We start from the raw sequence: 20,506 nt of genomic DNA on the forward strand, positions 1-20,506 counted from the left end.
TGTTTAACAAATTGGCCATACGGCGCCTTTCAGGTAAACAAATATAGTTTATGAACTCCGCCTATCCTACCCTCTCTCAATTACCACTTCTTTTAGGGTCAAGGCGCATGAACAAGTTGTTACGACAATTCGCCATAGTTGACATTCCAGGAGAAGCTTTTTGCGAAATATTTTTCCATGCGCAATAACTTTTTCCCCGAAAGAAGTCGAACAAATGCAAATTGGTTTCAATTAGAGCGTGATAAGACATCGATAAAATGCATATGGCTCTTGACGATTTTTTTTTACAAGCAGCACACTTGAGGCCGCTTTATAACCCTTTAACCTCCAAGATCTAATTGTTAATTCTCCTATCTGGCTGCCAAAAATAATCCAAAGTGAAAACAAAAAAAACTTCTTGAGGTGCGGGAAACGCGGGTGATCAGGTTTCGATTGATTCACAGTTGGGTTTTGCACTTGATTAGTTGAGAGAATTGTGCATCACTTTCGACTTTGCTCTCTCTTAATTATTTGACTTATCGAGCAAAAAAAAAAAACACACCGTTCTCCCTTATTTTAAGCACGACTGATTAAAGTTGAGCAATGCTTAATTTTGTTGAATTTTAAAGAATTCCAAGCTATTCTAAGCGGTAATATAGAGGTAACAAGGGTGGCAAGTTTTGCCTGTCACCGCCTGAAAAGGTGAACACCAGGAATAGGCTTAGTATCAGACTTTAAACTTACAATAACATATCGTTTCAATTGAAGTTCCCTTGTTCAAAGGCAAAAGGCAAAGTAGACCAATCTTTAGCCCTACTTTTCATATCAATTCCTATAAAAACTGAGTTCATACACTTGGCCTTCTTTGAAATATGAAAGTTATTTCGGTTGGGTGGGGGAGGGGGGGTTTGATCACAAAAAAACTCACCAGATCCCTCGTAGGGTTCTGCAGTATTCTAATGATCCCTTCCCATTCCCTTCCATTTCCCTCTAGTCCTAGTCCCCCCTTTCTACTTATTTGGCGACGACTGACCCCCCCCCTTCGTTTCCCCCCCCCAAAACCATATGATCCATCCCGCCCCCATCCCCCCCAAAAAAAAACTCCTTTGAACCCCCCCTCCCCTCTCCAGGCGATACATAATGATTGATTGGTAATTATCTCCCGAGCTTTAACCCTTTACACCCTAACATCAGTATCCATATTCTCCATACTGTTCTCCATAAATTTCCAAAGAGGCTGACAAGGAGAGTTTGTTTCAAAATCAAGAGCTGCGTTAGTTGGTGATCAGCTTCTCTATTCTCATGATTTTCATGTTTGATTCAGGCGTGATATTGTGGGAAGAAATTAGATGCCAGTCATTCCTAGGGGCTAAAGGGTTGAGAGATAGACGAATTAGTAGATTAGACAAGTCGGGCCTGAATGTATATATATATATATATATATAACTAACTGCAGACAGTACTGTTTCGGCCTTCTGGGCCTCATCAGTGCAGTGCTGATGCTAGGATGGAGGAAAGACTATATAGCCACCTCAAGTGATCTCACATATGTGGGATCATCTAAGCCATGCCAGAGTGCTCAAACTAGTAAAACTAGTGAGCATGCATATATATATATATATATCCTATGAGACGTTTTGGTGTGTAGTATCGCAGTGTATGTTTATGAGTTGTACCGTATTTTACAAACAACAAACTCTGCTCATTTCTCATAAGGCGGGAAAAGCAAAGCGGATAGAGTAGCGTAGCGCGCACAGCCGAATAGTAAATAGGTTTTTTTTAGCAGTACAAAATAACCAATTGTCCAAATAACCAGAATATTTGTACTCTATCGTGCCTTATTTGTACTCTACTTTGTGCAGTTGGAGAATAAATGATCGTATTAATATTGAACAGAATTTTCCTGTATTGAATACCGAGACACAGCAATGAGACAAAGTAACGGGACAAGGATATCATACTTTGACAAGCCCTTATGTAATTTCTTTCAGGATATCCTGCACCCTTATTCATTTAATTTACGTCTGTTTTTTAAGTTGATAAATTAACTTTGTAAATAGTGAGTGGGTCGAATAAAGATTGCCTAAAAATGAATAAATTAGTCGAGTGTTTTTCCCGGTGGGGGTTGACCACGTTGGCCGCGTATAAGAATTTCTGTATGTGGCGATCTTGCGCTGTAAACTTATCGAATATTTTTCATAGAGTTATGCTTACACAATCATTAACATTAGGTAGCATCTTTGGATATTTTGATATTAGTACAAATCCCTAATAGCATATAGATTCCAAATAAAGAAAGCAATGGTGCAGTTCCCTACCTTATGACGGAAGAGATTTCCGAAAGTACCTTCCGCATAATTTTGGACCTCGGCGTCCTTTTTCTGAGTTCTATTTCTCCTTCGATTTAATACAGATTAAAAATGGCTGATGAAGGTTCTGAGCGTTGTGAAAAGGTCCACTGAAAAAAAAGTGATTGACTCAAGGGTCTTCACCCTTTCACACCCACGATCTCAATATAACCTCAAGAGTCAGAGGGTCAAGTACCTGACGAAAACTTCTTTAGGTATGCTAATATGTTAAAGGAATAAAACCGCCATGACTTGATAGACCCTTTCTCTCCTAAGATCTCATAACTAATTCTCCTTACTGTCTGCCTTAAAAATTCTTATGTTAGTTTTAAGAGTTTGATATTGGATCAACTACTAATCCCATAAGTGTTATTTTTCTTTGTTCTCATGACTTGTCTGCTTGATATTGTAATGATATTGTAAGGAAAAAAAATCTGTCTTTGTCACTCATTGCTGTTAAAGGACTAATCGGCTTGAGACGTTCAAAACTGCCCTCGCCTCGAAGAAACTGAAGAGAAAACTCAACAGAAGCGCATATCAACCGCGATGATAAAAGGTGGCTAAGAATGGGAAAGATTAAAATTGGTTACAAAGTTTTGACGTCAATGACACTGATAAAAAGTCCACTCGAGCTGGGGCGGAAAGCAAAGGAAATTTTAAGAATGAAGTCCAATTTAATAAAGAAAATTAACCTTGATAAAAAGTATTTTGAGCCTCACTGGCATTCAAACGGAAGGCAGAAACAATTTTTTCAGATTTTCAGCTTAAATTTCGTGTTTGCCTCAAGGTAAAACTTGAGAAACAGAGCCAAAATTGAGAGTAATCACGATTTTATCTGATAACAGCTTGAATTTCCTGAACAACTTGACTGTGGGGTACTTCTGACAATGAGTGGATCAAATTCAGTTTTTGATCACTTAAGACATCGGAAATGGTGAAAACACTATTCTGTTCTTTCGGAAAGCCGCCTTGTCACGTTTCTGTTCTCTGTACCACACAACTTTGTCGACTGTCCTACGCTTCTCCAAATCGAATCAGATTCGTGCCAAATGGATACTAGAAATTTGATTTTCTCTTGGAAGACAATTCTTATGCTGTGTACTATTGGCAAAACAACTTTGCAGCTGGAGAATTCTCTGATGCAAAATTCAACCTGTCCAACAAGTTGCTCGTGCAGCCCTTGTGAAACATCTTCGTTATCAGACCTCAAAGATGTACAGTGCAGAAATATCGATATTGAAGACTTGAGAGATTTTGATCTCGCAAACAAGATTTGCTCACTGTAAGTTCGCATAACTTTACCATTCTGTTTTATTTATCTAACATGTACTGGACAGTTTAAGATTGGATTGGCTCAATTCATCTATTTGCTGACCAGTTCATGAGATGAACGTCAACATTTTCACGAAAAGTCGATCACTAACTCTGAACAATGTATGAATTCAGGTTGACTCGGTTGCAGAAAAATAACTTCTCCTTTTCGCTAATTTCATTTTCTTTAACTAATCCTTTGGCGTTTTTTTGTGGATATCAGAAATTTTATTTCGATGCTTTTAAGTCTATCGCCGAAAAAAAAGAAAAATTCGCTCATTTCCCAAACTGCAAGAGTCAGTTTTCAAAGTTAACACAAATTTCTCACCAGAAGTGTCTTGCAAAGAAATGAAATTAGTGGGAAATTGATTGAATAAAGAAGAGCCAGAGGCTTGTCTTTTTAATTTCACAAATTGAGCATCCACGTAGGCTTCCAGCGATAAGGAATAAAGCTGTTTTAATTAACAAATATGGCGAAATCTTCCTTGACGTTCGCGTCACATGTCAAAACGGTTACCTTCGATAATTTATTTGCCAGTGTTTTCATTCTAAAATAATGCTTGAAGGGTAAACGAAGGATTCCTTTGGGCTCTTACAACAAATATGCTCTAAGTAAGTCTAACTGCAATAGGAGAAAAGCCAGCTTAAGTCTTCTTAATTACAATAATCATTTTGTATGGTAACGCTCCAGTTTCATTTCAATTCTGGCAGAAATAGTTCTGCTCTGACATATATTTGTCTTTTAATTAAAAATCTTCCACCTGCAATGACTTATTCCTCGTTAATTATCCTCTACATTGCCGATTCCTTCGGAAATACTATTTCATCTATCAACTTAATTACAAACCTCGAAATTGGAACAATTTTACAGTTCAAATTATACTCCAGAATTTGAAGGAATGTAAAAAAGTATGTGTTTGCCTTTTTTTTTTTTTTTGAAACAGGATGGATGGTAACCTGATTAGAATTTAAAATGAGACAAACTGATACTAAAACATACCTTTAAGTTTTAAACGCTTGCTTGGCTGGCGGCCATTTTAAAAATTACGTAGGGGAATCCATGGATTGAGCGGGGCCTTGTACCAAAAAACAATTTATGGGGATCTGGGACGGCCGTAAAATACCGGAAACTCTGATCACTCGTCAGTAATCCGGGATCAACTTCGGGTGGTTGCCGGAAGTTTCTTTATTTCAGGCCTTACACAAAAACAACCCGTATTCGATCCAAAAGACAAAAAAAAGGTATTAGGGAATTTTAAGGTAGAAGCAAGTTTTGTCTCGGCGTTAGTGATGCGTGCATTTGACATCAACGCCTCTGGTGGTGACACTTCTACGATTTTGTCTTCAGCTAAGAGGAACGAAGAGAAGTGACTCCACCATATCAAATAAAAAACAAAGTACTAATTTTTTTAAATCTCTTTCAGCGATGTATCATGGAATGATATCGAACGTATTTCGCCGTTGGCTTTTAATAATATGTCAACTGTTAAAAGCCTGTGAGTACCGAGTTCTCTTTCTGGGGCTAAAAATAGTTATTGAAAAAAAATTAACCAAAGCAGGTATTCTTTGTCTTAGGGCCTGTTTACTTGGAGGTGGAGGACCCCAGGTAGGTGAGGTAACCCGCCTAGCTGTGGTCGAAAAATAAAACGCGTTTACATACAATCTTACAACCCTGGGGTGCTGGGGTGAGGTTTCTTGAAGTTGTTGTTGCGCTTGCAATCAGGGAGTTTGAGCATAGGCGTCCCAAGCTCACGCCTCGGGAAAGACGTAAGATGAATTCTCAGACACGTATGTATTTATTCATGAAAGCGTCACGAGTTGTGTTACGCGGTGTTAGGTTACGCGAGGAACCGTTGACTTAATACGTTATAAGGAATAGTTTGAAACATAGTGGATTTATAACGCTAAATATTCCGAAATGTGAACATTTTACACTCCTTGTATGTCCGTTGCAGTTTCTGGTAATTTCTGCCATGAGACGGCTAGGAAATGTACAAAGTTTTAAAAACATACGTGTTTCGCTTTTGAGCTTTTTGCCATGAAAGCAACCCCGGCTAGGCGGGTTACCCCATCTCGAGACGTTTACGTGGAAAATTGTCACCCCGGCTGACCGAGTTATCCGACCTGGCAGACCGGGCAACCCGCCTCGGCGGGCCACCCCACCTATCATGTAAACGTGATCAAGATAAAATAAGAAATTATATGGACAGACGGGTTAACCCACCTAGGCGGGTTACCTCACCTACCTGAGGTTCCCCCACCTTCATATAAACAGGTCCTTAATTCATAAGAAATAACTGTTGAAGCAATTTTTAAATCGGACGGCGAGTAATAAAGATGAAATAAATAAATAAGCTTAAGTCTTTGATCAAATTCAAGTATTAAACTAGCCTCTGACAGGAGCCTCTGAATATTTCACTAAAAGATACCAGATGATATCAAAATGCGGTAAGAACTATAAAATGGCGCACAAGGTGAAGCCTAATGAATCACTCATGTTCTTACCATAATTCAATTTCATCTGTGGTCTATTACAGAACAGACACACGGCAACCTGGAATCTACTTGTTTTAAATGAAAAAAAAAAAAAAAACCTAAACGTTGTTGGCGGTGACGTCATCTGTGTCTGCCCCCAAAAATTTATGGGTAAGACCCGATCAAAATGCGGAAATAATTCAGATCTGATTATTATACAAAATTACAGATATCTCTGAAAATTAGACACATATTTAATATACAACTTAGCCTTTGCTTGTGCAAGTCTTTGAACAACTTTTTTAACTCGTCTCTACATTAACAGTTACCTTTCAAACAATCTGATTGGACTCATCCCAGAAAATACTTTCAAAGGATTGAAATCACTCAAGAAATTGTAAGTATGATATGACACCTAACGATCAACATAGACAAACACTCGCGCACGTATTTATTCATTTGTTTACACACTCGTCCGTCTCCCTGTACCTCAATACTGATTGGTTCATTTGTGCGCCCGTCGCTGGTCGATTTTCCAATTCATCTCCCCATTTACTCATTCGTTCGTTCGTGCGTTAGTGCGTTCGTGTGTTCGTTTGTTCGTTTGTTCGTTTGTTCGTTCGTTTGTTCGTTCGTTCGGTGATACGACCGTTCACGCGTTCGTTCCTTTGTTCGTTCGTTCGGTGATACGATCGTTCGCTCGTTCTTCTACTCGTTCGTTCGTTCGGTGATACGATAATTCGCTCGTTCGTTCGTTTGTCCGTTCTCTCGTTCGCTCGTTGATTCATGCATTCGATCATTCCTCCAACCAAATTCTAAGTAAGTCAATAAGTCAGTCATCTTGACAGTGAGTCAGAGAATAGAACCAGATGGTTAATTTTGTAAAAAGTGGGATTGTATGATACAAATGGTCATTGAAAACCCACAAAAATACCTGATGCTATTATTTTTTCTAGGTTTTTAGATCACAATGAAATAGAAATCATTGGGGAGGAGGCGCTCAATGGACTCATACAACTGCAGTATCTGTAAGTTTCTACCAAATAATGCGCAGATATTGTCAACTTATTTACTTCACCGTTATTGAAATATTATGGATATATCAAGCAATAAGGGTCTTCACAGCGAATCCCTGATAGCGAGGTTCTTCGTACCCATGACGCCCTTGTAATGACACGACGTTCCATTTTTATTCCATCATCATTTATCGCCTAAAGGGGGAAGGGAAGGGGAGTCTGACGATTTTGGCCGTAATAAGATATACCTGAACCTACCCCTGAGGCTCTGTGATATTCTTTTTATTCCCTTTATTGGCAGTTAATCGCTAGTTATTTCTTCTTTAGTTCCTACTCTATACTCTGATTAGGACGACTGACCTCCCCCCTCCCTCCTTCTTATTATCCCCCAAACCCCCCCCCCCCCATTGGTCCCTAAGAAAGACCTATACAGGGGGGTACGATTCCTTGGCCTAACCCTTACACTCCTGCGCGAAATACATGTAAGTAATTTCTCCTAACAGTATAAATAAACCAAGGGGATATCGTTTGATTTGACAACAAATTCGCAGAGCTGAAATCGTAAGAGATGTTTAGCAGACAGCTAGTGCAGAGAAGTGATATCTGGATCCAAAGGGTGGAGGGATTAAATTCCTCTTGAATATCTCTGTTAACTTGGATGTGAACATGAATTCTCCCTACTATCTGCCATACAATCCTTATAATGTTGGTTCGGAGAATTGACTGGCTTTGGGTCAACTTATAATCTCTGAGCTTTCTCATCACTTGTCTGCTTGATATTGTATTGACGGTATGCGCAGAAATTTTTGTAGGGAGAAATTCTATCTTGGTCATTCACGGGAGCTAAGGGTTAAGTTCTCTTGTGTCACAGGCAAGGATAAGGACGATCAAATGCAATTCATGAAATTTTTCATGTTCATCACCCAGGACTTTGGCCTACAATAATCTCAAGAAGTGGCATGGTACTCTCTTCAAAATTCTTCCAAAAATTGAGTTCCTTGACGTCACAGGAAACGGGCACTTCAACATAATGAAAAACAAGTTGCTACTGACCGACTCCTCCCTTAAGACAATCGTTGGTGCTACAACATCAAAAGACTGTAGACGGTGCAATTTCACCAGAACCGATGTCCCGCGAAATTTGCTGACGAAAACCAAAGTCTGTGAATTCATACCTCCATATAACATGCCAAAAATAGATCACTTCCAGAAGAAATACTTATATTTTAACGGAGCTTGCGAGGGTAAATCTTGCCCGTTAAATCTTGTGCCTATGTGGATAGTACGGAAAACTCATAAAGATTTTTGTTATGACAAGGCGCGGTCGCTTAGGGCGATTGAATATTTTCTAGGCGTGGTTGCATTGTTGTTCAATTTGGTTATCATAGCAACAATACTCAGTAGCATCTCTTTGATCAAGAAGACTTCAATGTTTCTTACAGCGCACTTGGCGCTCGGCGATTTGTTCCTGAGTTTGTTCTCCTTAACGATAGCCGCTGGTCACGGGATAAAGTCCGATGCTGGGATTCGCCAATGGAGACAGCACCAATGTCCTTACTTCCGTTCTTTGATGATAATAGGACAAACGATCGAAGCGTTAACTTCGGTCTTGATGACTGTGGAGCGGTATCTTGCCATAGTATACTGCATGCGACCTAATTTACGAATCACTCCCAAAGTAGCTGGCTTCCTATGCGTTCTCATTTGGTTTTTTTGCGCGATTTCTTGCTTCGTTATTGAGTATTTTGATCATGTCTGGTTTCGAGACAATTACATGTGCGTTTTAGTGCAAAATCTGCAAACAACGAAACGCTTTATGGCCACCCAGGTACTAATGTTACTATTTGTGGCCTTGTATCTTGCAGTTGTTGGTTTGTACCTTCACATATTCATCTCCGCGCGAAAGTCGGCTCGCGGCGCTGGAATTCGACGCGAAACATCTCTTGCTAAACGAATCTGCGTCATAGTGTTTTCTAACATGATATTCTATGCAGTGCCTAATCTTTGCATGGTGATATTTGCCTTAGCAAATACCAGACTGGCATCTGACCGAGCGGTAAATTTTATATTGCGTATATGGTTGCCTCCAATGTGTATGATAACGAACGCCTGTCTAAATCCGTTTCTATTTGCCTTCAGAAACGAAGAATTCTTAAGACATCTTAAACGAAGAGTAACGAACGTCATTTCAGGACTACACTTGACAAAACAGCTTCCCTTTTCAAAACGTCTCGGGAAAAGAGGAGTGTATGTTGTTAATTGCGATCAATCTTGTTCACAAGGAACTCTTAATGGGTCCTTTGAGCTACACACAACATAAAACGTATATGACCGCTATTCAAATTTTTTTAATATTTCAGGGGAATGTTGTAATTAAGTGTTAAGACTTCACATAAGTCAGCATCTATATCTCAGTACATCAGTGGCGATTTTTCTTGGTTTTGTATTTCATTGGTCTAGTGGGTGCCCCGAGTTGCCCTGAGTTGCCCTCACCTATCGTAGATGTCGGTCGAGCAAAAGCAATGAAATACTTGGATTACTTTCGCCATGTGACTGGTTGAATAGAGGGACGTTAGAGCAGTTTTCAATTGACTGTCGAAAATCCAAAACCAAAGCACTCTTAACGGCCAATCATAACAAAGGTTTATGTCATCATTAGCCAATGAACATTCAAAGTAAACAGGTCACCTATCAAAAAGGCGGGAAAACGAGGAAAAACGCGGGCAACCAAGTCATGATTGGTTTACGTTTTGCGTCTGAATGGTTTAGAAGATAGCAGGAGTTTGAAGAGAAATAACAGACTGAAGCAATGTAATCCAATCCCGAATTTCTTTTGATACTCAATTAGAAATTGCTCTATGTAAACCAATCATCGATCGATGTAAGGCAAAACTAATCCAAATCCGAATTACTTTTGCCACTGATTTGAAAAATGTTCTTATTCCTTAACAATAACTAGGGAAGACTAGTTTGTTTATGTCGTCAGTAAAAGTTTTCGAATTCCTTTGCACTTCTTTCTTTGAGTTCTCCAATCGAAGAATAAAAGAGATCGCACAATCATTAAAATAAATTGCGGTGGGCGGCTGGGCGGAAGTTTACTGTTATCTACTTTACAAATATCATCAGAGTAAACATTTTAAAATTGAGAATGATTATTTTATTCGCTGTAGTAAAAAAATTATACCTGCCGAAATTATTGTTTTATAAATTGTTAAATGTTTAAAACACCACCTGTCTGTCTGCTACATTAAAACAATGGATATGCCACTGAGTCAGTCTTTCTCACGCAGTGATATATCAAAACGACAAAGAATTTATTGACAACCCACCTAAGGCAGATAGCGTAATTAGTCTGAACAAAAATAGTGATGCATACCGAGCAAATCACACGCCGGAGTATGGTTGTTTCACTTACGAACACACCTAAATAAAAGTGGATTATAGAACTGATCCAAGCTGAAATTCTACATCCACTAGAATAAAATTGATCTCGATTAAAATTAATGACATTAATTTCCCAGGTTTGTGAATTAAATGACTACGGACACTAAAAGTTTTAATTGAAGTTTGCAACAAATGAAACTACTTTTGTTCACAATATTTCAATCTAGGATTGAAACCGTTGGTCACTGTTATAATAATAAGCACAGTGTTTATTTTGGACCTCTCTGACTATTTGGATTGCCTAACAATTAGGATGCCACTGGCTCGAAATCATAACAGTATTATGCCAATTCGTGACAAACGCATTTAAACCGACAGTTTTTTTAACCTCAGCGAAAATACACAGTAAATGAGCCACAAGATCATATGGCCGTGAACGCAATAAACACAGTGTTCAGACTATTCAGACTCTCTTCTATTACTCGTTCGGGTTGTTATTTACGAGACTTCCAATAGTCTTTAAACAGCAATTTGTAGCTATTCTGTACTTGGATAAGCAGCTTTTGCTCTCTCTCAAATGTCTGACATCGAAATGTTTTCGAAATTTTTTGAAAGATCTTGCCGAACCTCTTTAGGAGGAGGAAGAAAGGTTGTTCCGGTTGCTCTGCTTGCGGTTGCACTGGTTTTCTTAGTACTTTCACTAGTAAATAATTTGTGAACTGTTTTGTGTTCTTCTTTAGCCAGGTCACTCCTTTTATCATTTTCATTACAAAACACGAGGGCTCTTACCCAAGAAATGATGACAGCCTTATGTGGGTACCAAATAAAGTTATCCTTGTTCGGTATAAATCTGCCCGACTTTTCCTGCTTCTCTTGTGACGGAGGGGATGTATATGTATATGTATATTTCTACACTATAGGAGACTAACGCTATGATCTCACAACATTATTCCATTGCGTGATATTCTCAGAAAAACAGGAAATCAATGATACACTCCAACAGGGGCTTTCCCGAGGATATGAGTTCTAATATTGCTTTTGTTTTGAGGTCATATGAGACCACAAGACTTCACATTTTCACATCACAATTGTGGAATTTTTCAGTGAAACTCTTACTCATGCCTATATCACTTAGACAACTAGATTAAGCTGTATGTTTGTAATAACCTGAAAGACACAAAAGAATGCACATTGCAGAATTTGATGACTAATATGAAGGAACTATCCACCAATGTCAATTAGTCATTCAAAACGAAAATTCTCTCTGCTTGCTGCAGGATCAAATTGAGAAGATGACTGAGATACATCATTAAAAAACAATGCGGAAACATTAATTCAAGCTTACGAGAAGAGCAGCACGTTTTCGAAAGGCGACACCTTATATGATGCAATCGCAATCTTCGATCGAACATTAAGAGAGAGAGGTGATGTCTACTTTCGGTTTTTGTAATGTCCATAAGCTTAAGATGTTATACCATCTTCACGAATGTATCTCTCATCATCGCAGCAGTGAAGGGACACTTCATTGAGTTCATAGTTTCCAAGTTCATGATTGTAGCTTCTGATAGTTTTTATTTTATGCCCAGGCGGCCCAAGCATCAGCTGTGAGATAATCATCTTGAGAACTAAGCCTCATGGCGAAGTTATAAGAGTTTGTATGGGAATATTTACGACCGCTCTTAGGAATAAAATATTACAGTCAAATTCTTTATTTAAATAGCCTTTATTTAACGAATATCTGTAGCTTCTACTTGACAAATATCACCATAGCGAAAATGCATAGTAAATCAGACACAAGACGCTGCCAGTCAAATCAATCAAGACCATATGGCCGTTTGGATCATCCTTTAAAAATAAGTTGTTTCGGTAATAAAATGATAACACCCGCGATATTTACTGAGGGTCTCCAAGCGGGGGTGCTGATGTTGGTTTTCGGTTAAAATTTCAGTACTTTACCGGTATTCGGTTAAAATTCTCGGTCTTTGTCGGTGGTCCATAAATCTTAGTAAATGACTTTAAATTCTAGTTAATTTTTCAAAGTCATTCGGCTCGAGCAGCGCACGCTGTTCTAGAAATTAGCCCGGTTGGTACTTGGCCATAAAGTAACTTTGATAATAGGAAATTCTGTGATAAACTGGATGTTAAATTTAAGGTGGCTACCACCTGAGCTAGAGTGATCTTATTTCTGAATACAAATATCGCTGATGTTGGACCATGGGGGTTATTGTTATTGTTATTGGTGCTCGTCGCTTGAGGAATTTTTTTGAGCGTTTTGTCGGTAGTGAGTTCTATTTTTCGTCCTTTGTCGCTAATCAGTTAACCCTATTCAGACTCTCTTCGCATCTTACTCGTTCGGGTTGTTATTTACAAGACTTCGAATAGTCTTTAAACAGCAATTCATATCTGTTCTGTACCTGGATAAGCAGCTTTTGCTCCCTCTCAATTGTCTGAAATCGACATGTATTCGAATTTATTTGAAAGATCTTGCCGAGCCTTTCGACGAAGAAAGCCGAGGACGCCTACAATAGGATCGTGGTCTAACAAATATTTGGCTTCTCTGGGAACTGTTTCGTGTTCTTCTTTAGTCAGGTCACTGTTTTTATCATTTTCATTACAAAACACGAGGGCTCTTGACCAAGAGACTTTGATGACAGCCGCATATGGGTACCAAATAAAGTTATCCTTGTTCGGTATAAAGTTGCCCGGTTCTTGCTGCTTCTCTTGTGACCGAGGGGATGATTGAGTAGATGAGACGATCACTTTGTCAGGGAGTGCGACTTCTAGGGTATCAAAATTGAAATCCCCACCGACGATGAAAGAGGGAATGCGTCGTAACGTAATCACCTCCTTAAGAAACTCGATGAGACTACGGAAAATCTCACATTTTTCTTCTTTGCTCTTACCGTTGTAGGGTCCGTGAAATGAAACTGCCAGAATACTCTCGTTTTGTTCCTGCTTAAGAGGCGTCAGTTTGACCATCGAAATCCTAGGCAGAAGCTCGCTCGCATGGCCTCTCTCTTTTTCTATCTTATCCCGTAACTTTCTTATGTCAGCGTTCGTGGTCTCAAATCCCACAGATGAGCCATCAAACTGGTCGCCGTCCCATATTACAGCTGCTTCTTTTTCGTTCCTTCTGTAGTGGTACTTCTCTGGAACAACTTCTCTTTCAAATTTTCCTGGTATTTCTTGGCAGAAAATTAAAGCTGTGGGAAAGGCGGAACGCAAAATAATTGACAACAAATCCCTCCGTTTCTGTGCACCTCCACTTCCACTGGCGTTACCATTCATGTTTATCGTCATGACGAAGTACGATGGATTCTCCGATGTTTTCAGACGTGCTTCTAGAATCGATTTATTTAAGTCGTTCGAGATCTCTTCGTTATTTGCACCTGCTTCAATCTGTTGTATAAGATTGTCAAACACTCCTTCAAATACCGTTGGATCTTCCATCACTCTCGATAGCTTTGTGCAGTTGCAGTTTTCAAATTAAGGGCGCAGCTTGTTACTTCAGTAGAATCAGTAACTCTTTCTCGCGATCCCTGTCACTGAAGTACAGACTAGAGTTGGTATCTGCGGGCATTTGGGGTTCATGAAACTTTGCTGAGCAAAGCGACTATGACTGACCGAAGACACTGAGCGCTGAACCTTTTCACGCTTCTTCGATGCCCTTGTCATAATTTATTCACCAACACCGCCCTTAATGAGGATTAGTACTTTTACATCACGCAGTGATTACGTAAGAGTTATTGGGTTTTTTTTAACCCTTTAACCCCTGAGAGTGATTAGTAACAGTTTTCTCCTATCAGTACCACCCCTAAAACAAACACTGAGGTCATGAGAATGAAGGTAATGATCACCAACTAAAGAAGCTCTTGATTGTTAAACAAATTCTCCTTGTCAGTATCATAGGAAATGTATAGAGAACAGTGTGGAGAAAATGTATACTGATGTTGGGGTGTAAAGGGTTAAAATCCTCTTACCCATGTATTATGACATCTTGCACGTAATCATTTGATTTCTAGGGGGTAGTAGAGAGGTTGCTTTAGTCATGTTCGGCTGGTTTTTTCGCTGGACGCGTACAAGATAGTTTGTGGCCCTGTGTACACAGTATTGGTTTATACCTTCCTATATTTAAGTAGTATAGTAGTAGCATTATTTCAATTTAGGATTGAAACCGTTGGTCACTGTGATAATAATAAGCACGGTGTTTATTTTGAACCTCTCTAACTATTTGGATTGCCTAACAATTAAAATGCCACTGGCTCGTAATTATAACATCATTATGCAAATTTGTGATAAACGCATCTAAACCAACAGTTTTTAACCTGAGCGAAAATACACAGTAAATCAGACACGAGCCGCTGCTAGTTAAATCAATCAAGACCATATGGCCGTTAACGTAATAAACACAGTGTTCATTTGAACCTCTCTGACTATTTGGATTCCCACTGGCTCGAAATCACAACAAAATTATACAAACTTGTGACGAACGCATCTAAAACAACAAATTTTAATCTTAGCGAAAATACACAGTAAATCAGACACAAGCCGCTACTAGTCGAATCAATCAAGACCATATGGCCGTTTGGATCATCCTTTAAAAACAAGTTGTTTAGGTAATGAAATGATAGCACCCGCGAGATTTACAGAGGGTCTGCAAGCGGGGGTGCTGATGTCGGTTTTCGGTTAGAATTTCAGTACTTTACCGGTGTTCGGTTAAAATTTTCGGTCTTTGCCAAAAGTCGACAAATCTTAGTAAATTACTTTAAATTCTAGTTAATTTTTCAAAGTCATTCGGCTCGAGCAGCATACGCTGTTCTAGAAATTAGCCCGACTGGTACTTGGCCATAAAGTAAGTTTGATAACAGGAAATTCTGGATGTTAAATTTAAAGTGGCCACCTTCTAAACTTTAGAATGATCTAATTTTGAATACAAATATCGCTGATGTTAGACCATGTAAGTTATTGTTAAGTATTTACTTGTCGCTTGTCGAATTTTTTGGAGAGTTTTGTCGGTTGTCAGTTATATTTTTCGCCCTTTGTCGCTAATCGGTCAACCCTATTCAGACTCTCTTCGCATATTATTCGTTCGGGTTGTTATTTACAAGACTTCGAATAGTCTCTTGTTTAAACAGTAATTCATAGCTATTCTGTACCTGGATTAGTAGCTTCTGCTCCCTCTCGACTGTCTGACATCGATATGTTTTCGAAAGTTTTTGAGAGATCTTGCCGAACCTCTTTAGGAGGAGGAAGAAAGACAAGAACACCTACAACAGGATCGTGATCCAACAAATCTGTCGCTTTGGTTTCTTCAGTTGCTTCACTTGCTTTGGTTGTTCCGGTCGCCCCGCTTGCGGTTGCATCGGTCTTCTTCGTTATTTCACTAGCCAGTGATTTGTGGACTGTTTTGTAGTCTTCTTTAGTTAGGTCACTGCTTTTATCATTCTCATTTCCGAACACGAAGGCTCTTGTCCAAGAGACTTTTATGACAGCCTTGTCCGGGTACCAAAGAAAGTTATCCTTGTTCGGTATAAATCTGGCCGATTTTTCCTGCTTCTCTTTAGACCGAGGGGATGATTCAAAAGATGCGATGACCACTTCGTCAGGGGGTTCGACTTCTTGAGTATCAAAATTGAAATCCCCACCGACGATGTAAGAGCGTATACGTCGTAATTTAATCACCTTATCAAGAAACTCCGCGAGACTCTGGAAAATCTCAGATCTTTCCTTTTTGGTTTTACCGATGTAGGGTCCGTGAAACGAAACTGCCAGAATACTCTCGTTACGTTCCTGCCCAAGAGGCGTCAGTTTGACCATCGAAATTCTAGACAGCAGCTCGCTTGCATGGCCTTTCTTATCCGACAATTCAGTTAATTCAGGGTTATCGGTCTCTAATCCCTCGGATGAGCCGTCAAATTGGTTGCTATCCCACATCACAGCTGCTTCAGGTTTGTTTTCTCTGTATTCGTACCCCTTTGGAACAACTTTTGTCTTAAATTTTCCTGGTAGTTCTTGGCAGAAAATTATTGCAGTTAAAGCGGAACGCAAAATAACTGACAACAGATCCCTCCGTTTCTGTGCACTTCCCTTTACATGGTGGTTACTACTCATGTTTATGGTCATGATAAAGTACGATGGATTCTCCGGTGTTTTCAGACGTCCTTGTAGGGTCGATTCCTTTATGTTTCTCACGATCTCTTCTGCATTTTCACCTTCTTCAATCTGTTGCATAAGGTTGTCAAACACTCCTTCATATATCGTTGGATCATCCATTTCTCTCGATATTTTTTTGCAGTCACAGTTTTCGAATTAAAGGCGCAGCTTCTCACTTAGAATCAGCCACTCTTCTTTGCGATCTCTTTCACGTTCAGACAAGAACTGGTATCCGCGGGCATTTGGGGTATATTAAACTTTGCTGGGCAAAGCGACAATGACTGGGAGATTGAAAAGTCTCCACATGACTACTTTCTCGATGCATATGTTATAAATTACTCGCCAACAACAACCTCACTGAAGATTAGTACTTTTACATCACGCAGTGATGACGTAAGAGTTATTGGATTTTTCAAAACGCGCTTATCCCTGTGTCAGCCTGCTCCCGTAGTATGACATATTTCGCGTAATCACTTGAATTCTGGGGGGTAGTAGAGAGGTTGCTTTAGTCATGTTCGATCGGTTTTTTCGCTAGAAGCGTACAGGATAGTTTGTAGCCCTGTGAATGCAGTAGTTGGTTTATACCAACGCATATTCATATATGCGCGTATGTTGGTTCTCAGCGCTGGAATTCGACGCGAAACATCTCTTGCCAAACGAATCAGCGTCATCGTGCTTCCAGTGCCTAATCTCTTTATAGTGATATTTTCCCCTAGTGAAAAAAAGACTGGCATGTGATCGTGCGGGAAACTTCATAATGCTTTACGGTTCCCTCTAACATACAAAAATTGGTGTTGGTGCACACTAGGGAGCCCTCGGATGCGCCGCGGGAGTTCGATGAGCGCCCCACTCCACCTTATTTCTTTTTATCCACTGATTTTCTTGACTCTTGGGACGGACTTCACCGAAAGAGAGGGACTGCTCGTAGTCTAATGTCTCCCTTAACCATTTACACCCTTACATCGGTATGCATATTCTCCATACTGTTCTCTATACATTTCCTGAAGCGCTGACGAGGAGAATTGGTTAAAAAATCAAGAGCTTTATAAGTTTAATTTCAAGTTATTGGAGAGTTTTAACTAGCTCTGAAGCGCATTTATTGGTTTAGGTGCGGTCGTCATGGTGATGCTCGTCTGAAGATAAAAATGGCCTCTTCTTTTGAGTAAAGTTTCGTGGAATAATCGAAAGAACTCTTTAAGAATATTTTAGCTTCTTTAAACTGCTCAGTGCAGTATAAGAGAACATCGCCTGCATTATGTGTGAAGAGTCTGGCCGGAACGTATTGATTTTTCTTGAAATATTATTTGCATTGCATCTCTTATCACGTTTGAAAAACTCGTTAAAGGATACGGCCAATCCCATATGCAACCAGCTCCTTGCTTCTCTATACAAGCAAAGTTCGACACAAGCTCTGGCTCCTGAAGAGGAGAGAATAATTGGTGGTGCGAGGTAATTAATCACTGTTAAGGTCTAAACGTATTGATCAAATGGACTTAATTTGTCATTTAGCTGGGAACAAAAATTGTGATAATGAAGGAAATTTGAAGTTGTGGAAGAACTGAAATGAACAATAAGGAGCTAATGCAAAGCGGCTACCAATTAAGCTTCAATTGATGATGATAACGATGAATTTATCTCGCGTATTCTTCATTTTAATGTGCTGTTATGCGCTTTTCAGCACTTTTTGGGGAAGTTTTCGGGCAAACTGCATCGAGCAGTTTACAACTTTTGAAAGGAAATTTCAGTTTCAGTTCAAGTTTCTCGGTTTACATTTGAGTCAAGAGACTTTCCAAAAACCCTTTTACACCTGGGTTATGTTTTCCGAAGTATCCCAAATTTCAGCGGGAGATCCTATTTCAACTCAACTTTGTTTACAATCGCACTTCAGGAGAGTTTATCTGTGCATTTTGTTTGCTTTAAAATATGTAAGCTGTAGCTTGGCTATAATCAGATCAAGTTTGTTTGGTTTACATTTAGGTCGAAAGACTTTCCAAAATTCCTTTACACCTGGGTTACAGTTTCCAAAATGTCAAACTGGAATATAAAATCCCATGAGTTATTGAGAAAAATGTATAAAGCAAAGCAAAGCCAGGACCGAAAAAGGTTAAAACTTGTGAATGTTCTGATAACAAAAGAAACGTCGTGCTGAGAGTGACAAGGGTTAGTCGTTTGCCCATCCTTCAAACAAGTGCGACGGAAAAACATGCTTTTTTTCTTTTTTTCTTTTTGTTTTATCACATACATGTAATTGTCTATTGAGAACATTCTCGTAGAGGCTCACTGGAAAAAATATTATTGGGAAAGTACTACTTTCCCGCGAATTTCCATTTTGCCTGTTGTGAAAGCCAGGGGTTTTACTATTTTGTTGGTTGGTGGTTTACAGCGTGAGCCTGGTGTTGACATAACTGTCCGAAAAGGTGTAAAATATTTAGAAGACCAAAACAGGCGATACGGCCGAGACAAAATGCCTCCTCTTCTCTGTAGAATTCTCAAATTGCGTGAAAGTTCCTCCGAACAGGTATTGAACGATAAGGAACAAAAAGGTGTTCGCGTAAATATTTTCCTTTTGGCGGCCTCAAAAAGTTATCCGTTTGCCAATGTTTCAATTTATACTGGACTTTGACAGGTCTACGGGTACCAACAGCTCTCTCTTACCGAAAATGACTTTCATACTAAAAATGACCAAATTTACAATATTTTCAAGTGCAAAAGGAAAATACTTTTCACTGCACAAAGTATCGTTCATTTTAGGTGGAAATTGTAGATACATCTTTAATCTCTAAAACATTGTGCGTTGATTTACAGGTAAGCACTTCTAAAACTCAGAAAACTGAGTTTTACGAAGCCTAGTAGGCCAATTTTGGCTCATATGGCGTTAACGAAGAAACGTTAGAACTTCAAGGGAAGTAATGTGTGTGAGAGAGAGGCCAATGATCTGTTTCGCAATGACCATGCGGATAGCAAGTTTTCCTGAAATCAGCAGGAGGTTGTTCATCCGTTGTTACTGGAAAACACTGGTCAAATTTTCCACTTATCCCGACCCCCCTTGAATGAGTACTTTTGCTTAAAGACAGAACTACAACGGAGTCTCTTAACCAGTCCCAAGCCGCGTGTTGCTCGATAGATCACAAGATATGATTGGGTACTGTATCTCATTACGTCAGAGGACATATCAACAATAAGGGGGCATAAGTAAAACGGTACAACATCCCTCCTGTTTTCAACCCGACCCAAACCTCCCTCTTGTTTTCTACCCGACCCAAACCTCCTTCCTGTTTTCTACCCAACCCAAACCTCTTTCCTGTTTTCGACCCGAGTCAAACCTCCTTCCCGTTTTCCACCCGACCCAATCCTACCTGAAACAGATAAAAAAGAAAGGAAAACAAACCAGCAGACACACCAACCAAAAAGAAAAATATACAATCCTAACTCAGGGCTTCAAACAACCGCTAATAAGACAATTTAACTCAAAAATACTATTACGAACGACAGATGAGTGAATAGACTTGATTAGATGGTAAATTTTTTATGGTAATCTTTTTTTCTTTTTTTAAATATTCTTTGCAGGCGGGATGGAGACAGGACTTGTCTTGTCGGCTGTCATTTCTCTTTTGATGTTGCTTCAATTCATGAAATGCTATCGGTTAGTTTTCATCTTAATTTGGAAACGCTGAAGCTTCTCCTGAGTCAGTCATCGTGTTTTCAATTTTTTTATTATTATCCAGAGAACGCAAATTTGGGTCATTTCACGTTGTTGTTCTGCAGATTTGCGCCAAGAAATTTGCAAAGATTTTTTACCCACGGGCAAAGCCGTTGTTCTGCTTGTTAAACGTTTTTGTG

General features: G+C 39.3%; 3 protein-coding genes across 3 annotated transcripts; 1 reads left to right on the top strand and 2 right to left on the bottom strand.

The window, feature by feature from the left end:
* Positions 1 to 3,276: 3,276 nt before the first annotated feature.
* On the top strand, positions 3,277 to 11,423 carry LOC113681186 (uncharacterized). Its single transcript, XM_089188510.1, has 5 exons — positions 3,277 to 3,609; positions 5,063 to 5,134; positions 6,439 to 6,510; positions 7,070 to 7,141; positions 8,057 to 11,423. The coding sequence occupies exons 1-5, from the start codon at positions 3,377 to 3,379 to the stop codon at positions 9,447 to 9,449; spliced, it is 1,842 nt and encodes a 613-aa protein (XP_089044636.1). The 5' UTR covers positions 3,277 to 3,376; the 3' UTR covers positions 9,450 to 11,423.
* Positions 11,424 to 12,217: 794 nt separating this feature from the next.
* On the bottom strand, positions 12,218 to 15,608 carry LOC149037155 (uncharacterized). The gene has a single exon (XM_089188512.1). It carries the CDS (start codon positions 13,961 to 13,963, stop codon positions 12,953 to 12,955), a length of 1,011 nt encoding a protein of 336 aa, XP_089044638.1. The 5' UTR covers positions 13,964 to 15,608; the 3' UTR covers positions 12,218 to 12,952.
* LOC113681211 (uncharacterized) lies at positions 14,695 to 17,055 on the bottom strand. The gene has a single exon (XM_027198287.2). The coding sequence runs from the start codon at positions 16,784 to 16,786 to the stop codon at positions 15,659 to 15,661; it is 1,128 nt and encodes a 375-aa protein (XP_027054088.2). The 5' UTR covers positions 16,787 to 17,055; the 3' UTR covers positions 14,695 to 15,658.
* Positions 17,056 to 20,506: the final 3,451 nt, after the last annotated feature.

The sequence above is a fragment of the Pocillopora damicornis genome, chromosome 11, assembly GCF_964200805.1.
Source record: "Pocillopora damicornis chromosome 11, jaPocDami1.2, whole genome shotgun sequence".
Lineage (NCBI taxonomy): Eukaryota > Metazoa > Cnidaria > Anthozoa > Scleractinia > Pocilloporidae > Pocillopora > Pocillopora damicornis.

Excerpts from the sequence above, each read along its gene's own strand:
- LOC113681211 (XM_027198287.2), bottom strand. The coding sequence starts at position 16,786 with ATGGATGATCCAACGATATATGAAGGAGTGTTTGACAACCTTATGCAA.
- LOC149037155 (XM_089188512.1), bottom strand. The coding sequence starts at position 13,963 with ATGGAAGATCCAACGGTATTTGAAGGAGTGTTTGACAATCTTATACAA.
- LOC113681186 (XM_089188510.1), top strand. The coding sequence starts at position 3,377 with ATGGATACTAGAAATTTGATTTTCTCTTGGAAGACAATTCTTATGCTG. Across the intron at positions 3,610-5,062 it reads GCAAACAAGATTTGCTCACT|CGATGTATCATGGAATGATA; the intron begins GTAAGTTCGCAT and ends AATCTCTTTCAG. Across the intron at positions 6,511-7,069 it reads TTGAAATCACTCAAGAAATT|GTTTTTAGATCACAATGAAA; the intron begins GTAAGTATGATA and ends TATTTTTTCTAG.